The 16471-nt window shown below is 53.0% G+C and overlaps 1 protein-coding gene across 1 annotated transcript; it reads left to right on the plus strand.

Moving 5' to 3' along the window:
* Nucleotides 1-1291: 1291 nt before the first annotated feature.
* Nucleotides 1292-14960, plus strand: EIF3D (eukaryotic translation initiation factor 3 subunit D). The gene is made up of 15 exons (XM_044226825.1): nucleotides 1292-1397; nucleotides 4187-4319; nucleotides 4621-4666; nucleotides 5528-5664; nucleotides 6166-6251; nucleotides 6806-6878; nucleotides 7766-7878; nucleotides 8602-8734; nucleotides 9206-9353; nucleotides 10231-10361; nucleotides 11010-11095; nucleotides 11176-11305; nucleotides 13781-13923; nucleotides 14072-14355; nucleotides 14811-14960. Exons 2-15 carry the CDS (start codon nucleotides 4197-4199, stop codon nucleotides 14822-14824), a joined length of 1647 nt encoding a protein of 548 aa, XP_044082760.1. The 5' UTR covers nucleotides 1292-1397; nucleotides 4187-4196; the 3' UTR covers nucleotides 14825-14960.
* Nucleotides 14961-16471: the final 1511 nt, after the last annotated feature.

The raw sequence follows: 16471 nt of genomic DNA on the forward strand, positions 1-16471 counted from the left end.
AGAGGGAAAGAGAGAAGCAGACTCCCCGCTGAGCAGGGAGCACATGAGGTTAGATCCCAGGACCTGAGATCTTGACCTGACAGAAAGGCTAACCCACTGAGCCACCCAAGCGCCCCCCTCATTAACATTTTCATTTCACAGATGAATAAATAGCTTGAGAATGATCAAATAACCTGTCCAAGTTCACACAACTGGTAAGTGGAATTACTATTTTCACATGAATTTATTTTTACCCTCATAGTGCCCAATTATTAATCATCTCCAATTTACAGATAAGGAAACAGACCCAGAGATGGGAAGCCCACACAGCTAGCAAGTGGCAGAGGCGAGCAGTTATCAGATCTAACAGATTTATTTTCCAATAAAGGAGTCCGGCTGAGAGACTGATAAGGAATCCCTGCAGACCAGATAGAAAAGAACGTGAAGTTTGAATAAAAAAACATCCTCAGATTCTCTTTCAATGTTTTGAAATTCCCGAATATGATTCAAGGACAAATTCCAGAGGCCAAGAACTGCGGAAAGGACAGCACCTTTGTCCTTTGTAGCAAAGTGGTTCCCCAGCCGCCACATCAGAATCACAATCGCTACCCAACAAGCAGATTCCCGGCCTCCAGCCTAGCCGTCGCTGTGTAACCATCAATGGAAGTCAGACCCGGAGTCTCCAATCTACACACTAGCGCTCCAGAAATCGTCGTCGTATACTTGACTTGAGAACCGTGAAGTATGCACTGAATCCCGGCGGCTACCCCTACACTAGCAGCCCTGCTACTCAGGATACCCCAGCCCTCCGGGCCTGTTTCCAAAACTGAAAGAAGGGGAGGGAGCGGGGCAGGGGAGGGGCGGAGGAATGGTAACCAAAAACTCTGTCCCGGACCCTCGACCTGCCCCCAGCTGTGAGACCCGAGCCACACCACTGGCCAGTGCAAGCCGGAACCCCGGCCACCCTGCGATACAGAAGGGCCGAAGCGGTACCCGTGAACCGCTACGGGACCGGGAGAGGCCGTCACCTCTCCCCGCCTCCAGCTTCCAGTGCACCGCCGCCACGTTTCAAAAATTCTGGGACGCCCTCTGGGGGCGTCGCCGGATGCGCCCGTGACGTAACTGTAAACACACCCCCGGCCTTTTAGCTCCTCGGAAACCGTGTGTAGACCTCTCAAAGAATAGTGACGAATTTCCGGGTGTGCCGGAAAGTGCTGTGCACTTTACGACTCGTGCGTTCTGCCATGGATTCCACAGGAAGCCAGAGGGCAGTTTACGACAGCGCCGATTGTGTTTACGGCGCCGGCCGGTGCGCGCGCATCTTTCTTCCTTTTCCCTGTTCCTTGGAGGGTAACCGGGTGCGCGGTGTTCGGCCTGGACCATCTCTCGCCATCCGGGCCCGGCAGAGGCCTTTACAGGTGAGTGGAATGTTCCCTAGGGTTCCGTGGATCTCTGGAGCCGGCTTGGGCTAGGCCCGACCTTCGGAGGCCTCCCGGAAGAGACCTCCCGTACGTCTGCGGCCGCCTCTGGCCCTCCACTGGGCGGGGCAGAATCCACCTTCGGGGACCCCAGGCCGGACACACTTAGGGATGCGGCTCACGGCCTTGTGGGTGAGGTCCCTCTGGCCTTAGGCTTCGCTTTGCGTCCACGGGCTGAGGGACTTTGATAGTACTTGTTCACCCCGTTGGGTCTCAGGGTCTTCAAAGTAGCCAGAGGCTCCCAGAATGTGAAGGAGGTATTTGGGGGGGGGGGGTCCAGGCTGAGCAGTGTTTGAGCCTAACGTGAGGAATTCACAGTCCAAAGGTTTTCTTCCCTTTTTTGTAAAATGGAAGGCTGTGGTGGCATAAGTTTGATCTCTGCTCTGAAACTCTCTCCCCTCTGGAATGATGGCATCCGATCTGGAGTGGCTGTGATAATCTACACAGCACCGTGGCCTGTCAGCCACAGGGCACCTTCTGAGTGCCCTGGGGTGCCTCTGCTGCCCAGGGTGCAGCTGTCACTCCGATGCAACTGACCGGCTGTTTGTGCTTCTGGTTCCATTCTGCTCATGGTGTATGTGTCGAAGTCCTGCGGATTCCTCCCACCCGCTGGAGAAATGCATGCCAAGCCTTGGGTCTGTTTCCTTCTTGAACTGTAGCAGAACAACTGGATTTTTTTTTTTTTACACCTTTTTGAAATATTGTTGACTGGGTTACTAGGTAGGGATACAACCCCATTTCTTCTCGGGTGGCTGCCGAGCTATAACATAAAGGGAAGAATGCTGGACTTGGGGCAGACAGCCCTGGAAATCAGCTGTTTTGAAACAGTGGCCAGATCAACAGCTTAATTGGTCGAGCTGCAGACTTTTAATCTCTGAAGTGTGGGGTGTGGGGGAGTTAGTGCTGTTAACTCATTTAGCACAGTGTCTGACACTCTGTAGGGGCTCAATAAGTAGTCACTGTAATGAGACTTGTCTTGAAGCTGCCATCTCTTCTCTCGGTCCTCTTCCCGTGGTATATCTTAAGTTTAGAGTCGGAGGGTGAATCCCGCTGGTATGTTTCCTCTTGCTGTCACCCCGGTTCACTTCTGCAGGAAGCCTCAATCTCCCCATCGTGAGACACTGAGGAGAGCTTTCTGTGATCACTGTGCTGTGCACTTCGATTGCTCTGGAAATATTTGTGCAACGGCTTTTCGTCTAGAACGCACCTGAGGATTACAATGGATGATCAGTGCATAGGTTTTTGTTTTGTTTTGCTTTTTAGATTTTATTTATTTGACAAACGGAACACAAGTAGGCAGGGCGGGGGCAGGGGGGGTGGGAAGCAGGCTCCCTGCTGAGCAGAGAGCCCAACATGGGCCACGATCCCAGGACCCTGGGATCATGACTGGAGCCGAAGGCAGAGGCTTTAACCCACTGAGCCACCCAGGCGCCCCAAGTGCATAGGTTTTTGATAGGAACTGTCAGGTGAAGATCTATTTCAGAGGAGTTACAGCATGACCAGAGCGCGGATTCCAGCCAGACTGCTTTGGTTCAAATTTTTTCATCAACTAGCATTGCAAATTTGAAAAATTTCTTAGCTTCTCTGTGCTTCAGTGTTCTGATCTGAAGAGCGGGGTTGATACTAGAAGCTACCTCAGGATTGTTCGGGGCATTTACTGGGTTTATGCAGGGTAGACACCAAGAACAATAACTGGTACTTGTGAACATCTACAAACATGGGACGTATGGACACTTTTAGGACCTAGGGCTTACGGTAACCTCATCTTTCTGACAGGCTTTTTGCTTGGCTCTTTGTCCCCTTGTTCTGCATAAGGATTTGGATTGATGACAGAAAATCAGAAGAACCAAGAAAGAAAGGTTACACATCAGGCTATACTTACGGACTTCTTTTTTCTCAGCACCCTGTGTGTAAATACATTTTTTGCAAGTCCCAGATGTAATTGTGTGGCATTTTACAGTCAAGCATTTTCATATGTATAACTACCCAGTCTTTAGCAATGATTTCGTGCTGTGAGTTAAACCAGAGTCTTATTCACTTAACAGATGAAGTCTTAGAGAAGCTACAGATTGTATGACTTGGTGAAGGTGTTTCTGAGAACTAGAACATGGTTATTACACTGGAGAAAGGTTACTACATTCCATCAAAGCTGAGACACTACTGAATTAAAGAAGCAGCTGTATGTTATGTAGCACCAAGAAGGACAAACTGCCAATTAGGATAAGAGAGCCAATGAAGCATAAGGTGCAGCCTCATTTCAAAGACATTATAGTGGGGAAAGTGGGTGTCAGAATTGGTGCAGTATGGTAGATCAGTTTTGTTTTTTTTTTTAAAGATTTTATTTATTTATTTGACAGAGAGAGATCACAAGTAGGCAGAGAGGCAGGCAGAGAGAGAGGAGGAAGCAGGCTCCCTGCTGAGCAGAGAGCCCGATGTGGGACTCGATCCCAGGACCCTGAGATCATGACCTGAGCCGAAGGCAGCGGCTTAACCCACTGAGCCACCCAGGCGCCCCGGTAGATCAGTTTTGTTAGTGGTCTTCAACGTCTTAAGTATTCACGATATTATCTACGAGAAAACAAACTCAGTAGGAGGTCAACAGCGGAGTGTTCCATTTTGTGTGTTGCCTTTCAGATGTTGTCATTATGTCTTAGCTTCCCGCAGCGGAAGCCTGCTTGTACTCAGAGGCCTTTCTTCATGAAGCTACTCACATTTTTTGTATTTTTTAGGTTTTAGAAGATGGCAAAGTTCATGACCCCCGTGATCCAGGACAACCCCTCCGGCTGGGGTCCCTGTGCCGTGCCCGAGCAGTTTCGGGATATGCCCTACCAACCGTTCAGCAAAGGGGATCGACTAGGAAAGGTACTTGCCTGTTCGTGAAAGTGAATCTTTTAAGCTGTGACTGCAGCCCTCCGTTACTCCATTTCGGGTTTGTTCTCTCCAAAGTGTAACTCCTGTGTTCCTTAGGGGGACACCAGCTGGGGAAGGCTGTAACGCCTGGGTACTTAACAGTAGTCCTAACAGAGCTAGGCATTTAAAGGCCTTACTATCCCCAGTCTGTCTTACGTTCTTCCCAGATGGCATCTTCACTTACAGGGGTTTCTGGGTCCGCAGAAACGTGTCTGACTGACCTGTGTGCTCTCCTCTGCTGCTGCTCCCACAGGTTGCAGACTGGACGGGTGCCACATACCAAGATAAGAGGTACACGAGTAAGTGTTCCAACGGACTGCCCAGACCAGGGCCTTGGGAGGATTGTTGCTTTTTCTAGTAACCTCCATCCAAAAGCATTCTAGAAAAGGAACAAAATGATGATGATGATAATTCGTAGTTTTTAGGGCTGTCTGAACTGTAGGCAGTATCCACTTTTTTTTTAATGGCCCTAAAACTTGGACTGCTCATTGAAGTGATCTAATCTGTTATAGTGGAATTTTTTTTTTTTTTTCCCTTCCACTTTCAGGGAGCCATGAATCTTTTTACATATCCTTTGAACTCATTCCTGTTTTGTAGTGCAGTGCCTAGGATTTTCTGAACCTAGGAAGCCAGTCAGAGGACTCCGCATATTAAGATTTCGATCCAGTAAATGGGGGGCGGGGGGTTTCTGTGCCAGCTGAGATTGCTGGAAGGGGCTGCTTGTAACCCAAGTGACAATGATCTGAGGCCGAGGTCAGCAGTAAAGTGTAACATGACCTGTTGGACGTGTCTGCCTCAAGCACCCGGTGGTGCAGGTGTTTGCCGTTTGCATAGCGCACGCCCCATGTCTGCCCCTTCTGGGAGAGTAAAGGTGGACTCCTCTTCTTACAGACCAAGGCAGGGCATGAAATGGGCTTGACACCCTCAAACTCTGTCTTGACTTAGAAAGCTCTTTAGATCAGAGCTGTTCAGACTTGAATGTGCACATGAATCACCTGGGGATCTTAAAACTCTGATTCTGATTTGGTGGATGTGGGGTGAGTCCGTCAGCACGCACCTCTGCTAAGGGTCCGGGGCACAGTTTGAATAGGAGGGCTCTAGACCAGCATGTGTGTAAAGTAACTGTAGCAGCTCTTACACATCCCTGCCTTTGCTTGCAGATAAGTACTCTTCTCAGTTCGGTGGCGGAAGTCAATATGCTTATTTCCACGAGGAGGACGAAACTAGTTTCCAGCTGGTGGACACAGCACGCACACAGAAGACCGCCTACCAGCGGAATCGGATGCGATTTGCACAGGTAGGCCAGGAACCAGCAATCCGACCGTCTTGGGGCCATTACCACTGGCGGCTACCTGCTGAAAATGCTACGTTGTGTGTACTGATGAAAGCGCGTTTTCGTGGGTCTTCCAGTGACTTCCAAGTGGCTGACCATTGATACGTTGTGCTGAAGTAAACTTACTGGGTCCAGGGATAGGTTTAAATGGTTTGGCTTTTTGTCATAGGCTAGGACATCGTACCTCTGTGCCAAGAGGGGGTGCATGTGTCAGGTAAAAAGGTGCCTGTTGCTTCATTTAATCGCTGTGTGCAGGCTTTATTAAGTAGATGGTCCAGTTGGGCTGCATCTTACTACATAAAGAGCCAAACTGCAACTCTAATAAAAGCCCGTAAACCTACTTCAATAAAAAATACGTGACTGTGTGTCCATGCGAATGCCAGGGAAAGCTCTCCCATTAAGCCTTGCCTCTTGTCCATCAGATCCCCAGGATTTTAACACGGGGGTTTTTTTCTTACTTCGCAGCGGAACCTCCGCAGAGACAAAGACCGACGGAACATGTTGCAGTTCAACCTGCAGACCCTGCCTAAGAGCGCCAAGCAGAAAGAGAGGTGAGGTTTCCTGTCCTCACCCTTCCAGGGCCGAGCGTACTCTGAAATTCCTGGGCCAGAGCAGGAGGACAGTTGTCTTCCCCAGCATCGCAGACAAACACAAAAACCTTCCTGACACCAGCAAAGCCACTGTTTGAGCTTGTCCTCATTCTCCGAGGGCCATCGTTGGCAGGTAGCACAGCTGGAGAGTACTTGGCAGTGGCCGTGCGCTGGTAAGAAATGAGGGCCGGTAAGAAGAGCTCAGGTGCTTCCCTTGGTCAGTTGTGCTGCGGCCCGAGCCCAGGGCCTCCTTCACACGGGGCCCTGGGAGCCACGTCGGCCAGCAGCCCTGCCCAGGCCGGGGCTGCTAGTGGCCAGTGTGGGGGCGGTGTACCTCTCCTGGCCCTCGTGTGTACACTCCTGCTCGGCTCTTTTTCACGAAGCCCCTGTGTTCTTGGTTCCAAGAAGTCAGTGACAGTGTTGCAGGTTAGCAGAAGAGGATGGCAGCTTCTGCCTTTCAAAAACCCGCCGATTTAAAGATCTGCACCAAAAGCAGAGTCTTCTTGTCTTTCTAGAGAGCGCATACGACTGCAGAAAAAATTCCAGAAACAATTCGGAGTGAGGCAGAAGTGGGACCAGAAGTCGCAGGTAGTGTATCCACACCAGAGTTCTATCTAGAAATTCAGTTTTGTCTGCTTATTTGGTTTTATAACTGCTTTATCGGAATCTTCACGCTCTGTGTAGTCCACCCATTTCAAGTGTACAGTTCGGGGTTCTTGGTATGTTCATGGATGCGGGCCTGCAGCCAGCAGAACAGTCTCGTCATTCTGGAAAGAACCCCATGCCCTTCAGCAGCCAGCCTTTGCTCTCTCTACACAGCCCTCAGCTACTACCAGTCTCTTCTGTCTCTGGGTTTGCCTCTTCCAGACATTTCCTATACATAGACTCCTGTGACATGCGGGCCTTTGTGTCTGGCTCCTTCCACGGAGCACGTTTTCAGGTTCATCCAGGGCCTCCTTATTGCCAAGTCTGTGGTACGAGTGTACCACGTTTCATTACCCGTTCCCTGGGACACAGACGTCTGCGTGGGTTCCGCTTGCTGCTGGTGGGGAAATGCTGCTGTAAACGTTCGTGCACGCGTGCTTGTGGGGATGCCGTGAGAGCGCGAGGCGCACGTGAGCAGGAGACGGGCTCCGGTGGCAGCAGTTAGGTTTTGCGGGATGCGATGCTTGCTGGGCTGACATCCTGTGAGGCATAAAAGAAGCTGCTAGAAGTTCTATACGTGTGAAAGAGCTGGTGTGCCCTGGGTGCCGACATCACCTAGGAGGAAAATTCCTGGTTGTTTTTGACCTCTTGCCCCCTTCGGTCCTTTTCTAGACTACAAAGCCCAGAGTCGGGGTGCTATCTTAGAAAGCAGCCAGCGTGTGGCACCGGCTCTGGAGGGATTTATTGAGTAAGAGCCCTCCACGCTGTTAACCTGTCTTCTCCTTCTGTTACACGCTGGCTGTCGTTCTCCCTCCACTGGTTCTGCACAGAAACCCCGAGACTCTTCGGTGGAAGTCCGTAGTGACTGGGAGGTGAAGGAGGAGATGGACTTTCCTCAGTTGATGAAGATGCGCTACTTGGAAGTGTCGGAGCCACAGGACATGTAAGTCGTGTCTTCTGCCACCTTCTGCCACGCACGTGTGTGTATGGACCAGCGAGTGGCTCTTTCGGCAGGAAGAGAAAGACCGTAGTTCATCAGAGGCAGAGCTTCTCCTGATGTCACAAAGAGCTGTTTCCCTCGGGTAGTAGATAGAAGTCAGTCAGTGGGGGCCAGAGTGCCAGGCCAGGAACCTGCATGCCCAGAGGCCTCCGGAACTGCCCATGTCCCTGTCTTGGCCTTAGTCTCCCCGTCATTAAAGTGGGGAGTCTGTGTCAGTCAGTTGTGTTCACGCTGTTCTGTGGAGCCGTATCCAGAGCTTAGCAGACAGGAATCTGCGTGAACTCTGGGAGCTTGTCTCTCCTGTTCCCGACAGAGAAAAAAAAAAAGCCCTCTCTCCTTTTATAGGTGGGATTTCTGGATAAGACTTCGGATTGCACAGCATTTTCCTTTTTTTTTCTTTCTTTTTTTCCTAAAAATTGGTTTATTTCTTAGAAAGAGAAAGCAAGCACCGTAAGCAGAGGGAGGGGCCGGGGGAGAGGGAGAGAATGTCAGGCAGACTCCGAGTCCCCTCCGGGCGCAGAGCCTGCTGAGAGCTTGGCCTGAGCCGAAATCAAGAGTCAGGCACTCAGCCGGCCGAGCCACGCAGGCACCGCTCTGTAGCTTTTTAAAAACGAAGACAAAAAGCTGATGGTGCCGTTTGCCTTGTCGCCTGGCCGCTGGCCTCAGCGAGTGCTGCGGGGCCCTGGAGTACTACGACAAAGCCTTCGACCGCATTACCACGAGGAGCGAGAAGCCGCTGCGGAGCATCAAGCGCATCTTCCACACCGTCACCACCACAGACGACCCTGTCATCCGAAAGGTGGGCCCCGCGGGCATCCGCGTGGATTCCTAGGCCTCAGAACCCCCTCCGTCTTCGACGCTCCCAGATGGGGCAGGGGCCGCTGGGACGCGGCCACCCTGCGGCCTGTGCCGTGACACGGGCGTTAAGTGGAGCCGGACCCGAACCCCAGCCCTGCCACCCTTCCTCGCGCCGCCTGCCTGAGCCCTCCTCTCCTCACCTGGGAAGCGGGGCGAGTGTGCTTAACACAAGCCACTGGGTTGAGGCGAGAGCATAGCGACATGCCATCCTGGAATGTGGCGCATGCTCAGTGAGCTGCGGTCCCTCGTGGCGGGGTGTGGAGGAGGGCGACAACACGCCTGCCTGCGGGAGCTTGCGGACTACCCCCGCCAAGCGCTAGCGGGGTGTGTACTTGGATGTGAGGGCGTGAGAGCTCCCTGCCGAGGGCCAGTTAGAGTATCCTCACCTCTTCCTCCCCCGTCCTCTTTGCAGCTGGCGAAAACCCAGGGGAACGTGTTTGCCACAGACGCCATCCTCGCCACGCTGATGGGCTGCACGCGCTCCGTGTACTCCTGGGACATCGTTGTGCAGAGAGTCGGCTCCAAGCTCTTCTTTGACAAGAGGGACAACTCCGACTTTGGTAGGAAGCCTGTTTGGGAGCAGCACAAAGGTGTTGGCTGTCTTATTGGTTCAGAGCAAGTCCCTGGTTCTAGAGAATGGGCAGGAAACCGTCTGTCTCCCCACAGCACTGACAGCCGAGGCCAAGGCACCTCCTCGAGGCCCCAGTACTGTGCTTCCGAATGTTACTTCTTTGGAATGTAGGGGTAGCACTTTCCTGACTTCTGCCAGTGCTCCGTTCCACCTTTGACGTTTACTTCATGGTTTTCTTTAAGTTAAGGGTTTTTTTTCCTTTACTTCAGTGTATTTTTTTTTCAAAGATTTTATTTATTTACTTGACAGACACAGCGAGAGAGGGAACACAAGCAGGGGGAGGGAGAGGGAGAAGCAGGCTTCCCGCTGAGCAGGGTGCCTGACGCGTGGCTGGGTCCCAGGACCCGGGGATCATGACCTGAGCCGAAGGCATACTTCAGTGTATTTATTAAGGGAAAACTACACATGCGTGTGTTCGCTACCACACAAACACGAGTACGTAGGCCCTGAAGGGAAACCAGGTCACTAAAGCAGGATAGCAGCGAAGTAGAACGATTCAATTCCATACCTGAGGCTTAGGGTCTTTTCTTAGTCAAAAAGCTAACAAAATCAGACATTCTCTTGAATCCAAAAAGATTGAAACGGGACTGGTTTCTTGAATTTAACATTAGAGAAGATGTGAAGTTACCCAGCAGCGCTCCCCGCTCCTCCCCTCTCTCCCCCCACCCCACCCCGCCCCCCTGCTTGGGAGAGCCGGCTTGGCAGGTGGTGGTTCCTTGAAGGACAGGCCTGTGCCCCTCCCCGTAGTGCCAGGCACGTTAACGGCTCGGTTTCGTGGGCGGGTGACCACGCCGCTGCTTTTGCAGACCTCCTGACAGTGAGTGAGACCGCCAACGAGCCCCCGCAAGATGAAGGCAATTCCTTCAATTCGCCACGCAACTTGGCCATGGAAGCGACCTACATCAACCACAACTTCTCCCAGCAGTGCTTGAGAATGGTGAGGCGGTGAGAGCCTCTGGGCCTCTGTTTCCAGAACATCTGCTTGGTGGTGGGCTCTGGGGTGGTGGGACTGAGCAGGGCAGACAGGGTCCGTGTCTGTCACAGAGGAGCCCACGCTGGGGCTTTGAGGTCAGGCTGCCTGACCGAACCCTAGACCCAGCACTTCAGAGCTCTGTGCGCGGGACGTTCTCCGTGAGGCTGGAGTCCTAGGAACACTGGTCTCGGCCAGACAGGCTGTAGGGATTCCTTCAGCTCTTTGACAGACTGATTACAAACACCCTGTTTAGGTGCTGGAGATCTAGCAGTGAGCTGAGTTCTACTCTCAGGAGGCTTCATTCTAATGAAGGAGGAAAGACCATAAACGAAATAAACCTCTGTTAGGACAAGTGGTGGCGTGCGCTCTAGAAAAATGAAAAGGGAGGGGGGTGTGGCTGCTCATTCAGACACACAAAGCACACAGGCGGCCCATGCAAGCGTTCGGGATCTCTCCGGGTTCATGCTCGAGGTCAGGAAGGGTAAACCACCCACCCCACCCCGGAGGGCTGCAGGGGGCCGGCCACGGCTGTAACTAAGCTGAGCACAGGATCTGGTCAATGGTCCCGGCCGCAAGTGCTCACTGTCTCCTGACGCCTCTGTCTCTTGGCAGGGGAAGGAAAGATACAACTTCCCCAACCCAAACCCATTCGTGGAGGATGACATGGACAAGAATGAAGTCGCCTCAGTCGCCTACCGGTATGTCAGCGACCCGGGGGGGGTGGGCTTTCTGAAAGCCGGGGTCTCCAGTGGCTGAACAAGCTCCTTGTTGGCTGCAGGTACCGCAGGTGGAAGCTTGGAGACGACATCGACCTTATTGTCCGTTGTGAGCACGATGGCGTCATGACCGGAGCCAACGGGGAAGTGTCCTTCATCAACATCAAGACCCTCAACGAGTGGGATTCCAGGGTGAGGCATGCTTGGTCACCCTGTCTGTGGTTCCTGCGGGCTCTGCTGTCCCTGGCTAGCCTTTGTGAGCCTTGGTGCGTCACTTACACAGCTACCAAGATTTTTTTTTTTTTTTCTTCTGAGTTTTTCCTCCCTTTAGTTCCTCATTGAGAAAGAGATTGTGCCTGTGTAGACCGTGGCTAAGGCTAGAACTTTTCTGCTCGTATGGCACGCAGGAGGCACACAGGAACCAGGAGTAGTGATGTTCTCACAGGACTTTGTCCCTCTCTGTTCCGCTCTGCCCTCCCGTGGGCTTCTCTCTGCAAGCATCTGGTTTTGATCTCTCGTCCTCCGGGTTGGCAGGTGTCCTGTAAGCCCCGGAGCTCTTTTTTTTGATCTGTTCTTTCGCTTAGAGCAGCCACAACCTTCCCTCCAACCTTCTGATTTCTTCTTCCAATTCCTTCCCTTCTTGAATTTCGAGATTCTCAGATCAGCGAAGATTTGGCTCTTCAGGAGGCCTCTTGAAAGAAATGGGCTTCCTTCATCTCTCCTCTTTATGCTTCCCTCTCCTGCTGGTGCTGCAGGATCGTTGGGCTGCGCCCCTCTCTGAAGCTGCCCGGGCTTCTGACTTGACTGCGGGGGGCAGTGCTCCAGGGCGCCACTGTACCCAACAAAGGGTTCTCCGTGGCAAGGACAGCTCAGGGGCACGTCGAACAGCATCTAATGCGACATTGAGCCGTTGTGCTCTGCCTTCATTAGAGACTAGGGGACCCACATTTACTGCTGCTGATTCCTACTCCCCAGGTGGCCTTGGCCTCTGCCACCTGACGAAGGAGCGCATCAGAAGCCCTGCTGCGAACTCGGCTCTGGGGCCAGTGGCCTCTTCTCAGACTTTCCGCTGGTCCCCCCGATAGCATTCAGCATCACTGTCACCGTGTGGCTTTGCCCTCTGTGGTGCTCCCAGACTCCAGCCTCGCACGTTTTTTCAGTCCTTCTCTTGCTTTCTCTGCTGGCTCCCCTCCTTTCTGACTTCCAGTGGAGCCGCCTTTCAGGTCAGTCCCTCCACAGCTCTCTATGCCACAGTTACTTCTCCATAGAGCTCTGTGTTCGTTTTCTCTTGCTCTATAACAAAGGCTCTAAATGAATCTGAAGGTTCTGGAAGAAACATCCAGGCTCATTCTAGTTAGTAGAATTCAGAGTTCCTTGCTGTTGTGGGCTAAGTGCCCCATTCTCATACTAGCTGTCCGCTGGGGCTTCTTGGCTCCTCGAGTTCCCCCACATCCCTTGCCCGAGGGTCCCCTCTGTCCTCAGATCAGCAACAGCTCAGCAGATTGTTCTCGTGCATTCAGCCTCTGACTTGACCTCTCTGTGTCTGGCTTGCACCCAGGTGGTCTCCCTATCTTAAGGGACCTTAGTTACATGCGCAGAATGCCCTTGACATAGAAGGTGCCTAACCATGGGCATGACCTTTCCTCATCGGCACGGTTTCCCGCCACACAAGCGTTGGCGCCGTCGGGAGTCATCTCCCGATGACTTAGTAGAATTGTGCCTAGCCCAAGCCTCAACCTTGAACTGTAAGCGTGGTTCCTTAGATCTGCTTGGGCTTCTCGGATCTGCGGTCCGTCTTCTCCCTCGGTTCTGCCGTCATCGCCCACTTCAGGATGCTGTCGATCGCGCCTGTTACTGTGCACTTGTTGGTCTAGCTGACCTCCTCCGCGCCCTCCCCGTCCCCACTCGCTTGATTTCTGCCAACTCATTGTCCAAAACACTGCTCCCTCCGCGCAGCACAGCTATGTGGAAAGACTCTCGAAATGCCACAGCAAACTCACAAGAGTGGTCTTGAGGGAATCGTATCTGTCTAAATCCTATTCCTAAACGGTTTGGGCCCAACTACTTAAAGGACTAGTATTTTGGGAGGCCTCTGGTTGCCATGAACCAAGACAATCTGAGAATCTCTGCACATGACCTTCAGCCAGTCACTTCGCTTTGGGTCCCAAGTTCTCACATCTGCGCACGAGGTAGTAGGAGCAGATGATCTCTTGGTTTGCCCGTGTATATACACAAGGTCAGACTCTGGCCTCCTCTCTGCGGCCTCCACCCCCACCCAGGGCTGACCCGATCTGCAGCCTGTCTTTCCCTCTGTACCTCTCCTGTCACGCCAGCTCCAGCCTCTGTCAGCATCCGCCCCGGGGGAGCCGTCGCTTTCCCTCCCAGGGAGCTCTCCCTTCCCACACCGCACACAGTGAACGCTTGCCACTGCCATTCATACGGCCCTGTGTCACTGTGCACGCATGGGTCCTGGTCTAGACAAGAGGGATAGGGGTTTGCTGGGCCCCCGCTGTGCGCCCAGGGACCGTGTCTTTGCCTGTGATTTACCTGCGGACTCCCCGCTTCCAAGCCAAGCCCACAAAGGAGTCCCTTCTCTGCCGGAAGAGGTCCCAGGCCTCAGGCAGTAGGGGCCCCCCTTCACGCCTGGGCCCCGCTTGCCTCCCGCAGCACTGCAACGGCGTTGACTGGCGTCAGAAGCTCGACTCGCAGCGAGGTGCCGTCATCGCCACTGAGCTGAAGAACAACAGCTACAAGCTGGCCCGGTGGACGTGCTGCGCCTTGCTGGCCGGCTCCGAGTATCTCAAGCTGGGGTGAGGTTCGCGCGGGCGCCCAGAGTCCACCAGCTGCAAGGGGCGGGGTGGGCCTCGCCGCTGTCCCTGGGGAAGACCTTGGGGCTGCGGGTGTGGCTGTGCCCCTGTGCGGCCTGCCCCCACCATGGTCGCCCCTCTCCCCTGCTAGGTACGTGTCCCGGTACCACGTGAAGGACTCCTCGCGCCACGTCATCCTGGGCACGCAGCAGTTCAAGCCCAATGAGTTCGCCAGCCAGATCAACCTGAGCGTGGAGAACGCCTGGGGCATCCTGCGCTGCGTCATCGACATCTGCATGAAGCTGGAGGAGGGCAAGTACCTCATCCTCAAGGACCCCAACAAGCAGGTCATCCGCGTCTACAGCCTGCCGGACGGCACGTTCAGCTCCGATGAGGACGATGAGGATGAAGAGGAGGAGGAGGAAGAGGAAGAAGGTGTGTGGCAGGCCTCCTCCTGAAGTCCAGGCAGGGCTGTTGGCTAGCTAGGGATCGAGCTCCGCGGCCACTGTTCTCTGGAGCCCTGACGTGGGACCGGCCGAGTGCTCCCGGAGACTCGACTCTGCAGCAGCCTGCCCTCCGGCGCCTGGAGCTGCTTCCAGAGCCTTCAGATCCCATGAGGGGTGCGGGGGGAGAGGGGCCTCCTGGAGGCCAGGGTGGGAAAGAAGCATGGAGGGAAAGGCGGTGGAATGGTGAGCCAGTGGTCTGGAGGAGGAAAGATGCTCTGGGCTGGTTACACGCGCCCCGGGCTGCCTCTTTCCTGCTTCATTCACCAGCTGGCGACTGCAGGAAGTTCCTCGTAGCCCCATGACGATCCAGAACGCAGTGGGGGAAATCACAAACACTTCCCCAGCGTGACATGGCTCATTTCTCTAACGTTTTCTGTCTTTCAGAGGAAGAAACTTAAACCAGATGATGACGTGAAGCCGGAGTGTGTCGTTCCACTGAGCCTGGAAGGGGTTTGGATGCGTAGTGGAATGCTGATCTGATTCGGGCTGTCTGAAGTGTGACAGTGGAATAAAGTATAACTATTTAGTCTCTTACCTTTATCATGTGCTGCTCTGGGATTGGCAGCCTCTCTTCCCCCAGTACCTCCTGGGAGAGGGAGGGTGAGATACGGCTGTGTTCTGTCTGGAGTTCATAATTGGGCTCCTTCATCTGTTACCCGTTTCATACCCCTGTTAGAGGGTGAATGTCCTAGATGTGTCTGTTCTTGGAACCACCTGACATGATCCTTTGCCGGGGATGGTTGTCAGTTTTCTGAAGCACCTATCAGAGGTCCCCCTGAGAGGTCTGTTTCCACAGGCAGGGGTGCCTGCTGGCCATGTGCCAGACTCAGCTCCTGCCCTTAGAGACATAAATCACTAGTAAAGGGAAGGAGGGCATAGTCTTTGAAGGTTGAGGTGGGTGTGCAGCTTACGAAGGAGACTGCCCCAGAAGATTCTGATGGGTGTCCCACTGGGTGGTGAGAACTGGTTTATAGATTGTTTTCAAGCTTGGTTTGGGCCGGTGACAGAGTCCCAAGCCGGCACCCTCAAGGCAGTGTGTCGTAAATCAGCTACAGAATGCTTAGGATATGTAAACTTGTTATAAGTGAATAGCATTCTATTCCTGATGGTTTGAGGTAATTACCCTGCCCAGTATTACGCTAAGCTTTCTATAAATATCTCATCTGAGCCTGACGCAGAACAGGAGTGTTGGTCAGAGTGGAGTCATTGTACTGATGAGGAAATGGGCTCAGCTCTTGAGTAACATTCTGGTTACTACTTTAATCAGAATAATTGAGCCCAGGGGGTCATGGTGGCTCATTGGGAAATCTGGTTGTCTCTGCCCTTCCTCTTGCTCATGCTCTCTTTCTCAAAATCTTTAAAAATAATAGTAGTAATTGAGCCGCAGCAACCAAACGTTTATTGGTTTCATGGAAGTTAGTTAAGGCATGCAACATGCTTCTTGGGGAGTCTTCAAAATAGGTAGATTGTCCAAAAGCACACATGAAAGTGTTAAGTGCCATGAGGTTTCGGAGTTGAGCCTGGTCCTCACCAGACTGGCTCTGCAGACCCAGGATGCAGTCCAGGGGATTAGCAGGGGATGAGTGGGCAGGTGGAAGTCAGTTTCAAACTTGGGTCCTAAAAACTGCACCAGCTTCCACAGGCTTCCTTTGCTTTATCTGTCCACTACTTTTCTCCGTCCTTCTTGGGGCCATCAAGCTGATAAGCTGATGGCTTCAGTCCTAACTCAAACCTTCCACTGCATCCTGCTGCCTGTGAGCCCACTGTCAAGGCCTGGCCATACTTCATCAGTCCTGACTTCCCTCTGCTCACCAGATAAGATGAGCAGCTAATTCCAGTGCTTCATTTATCTGTACCCATTCTCACATCATCCCAACCACCAAGAAGCTGATGTTCCTACTTTGTTTCTGGCAAGGTACTTCACATAGCCTCTACTTTCAGGGTTTATTCAACAAATGCTTACTGGTGTCTTGCTGTATCCCAGGTCCTGGAGGAAGCACAGAGGCCACCAGAGTGACTAAGATCATTTCTGCTCCATTGACCTT

Source organism: Neovison vison, chromosome 12, assembly GCF_020171115.1.
Source record: "Neovison vison isolate M4711 chromosome 12, ASM_NN_V1, whole genome shotgun sequence".
Lineage (NCBI taxonomy): Eukaryota > Metazoa > Chordata > Mammalia > Carnivora > Mustelidae > Neogale > Neogale vison.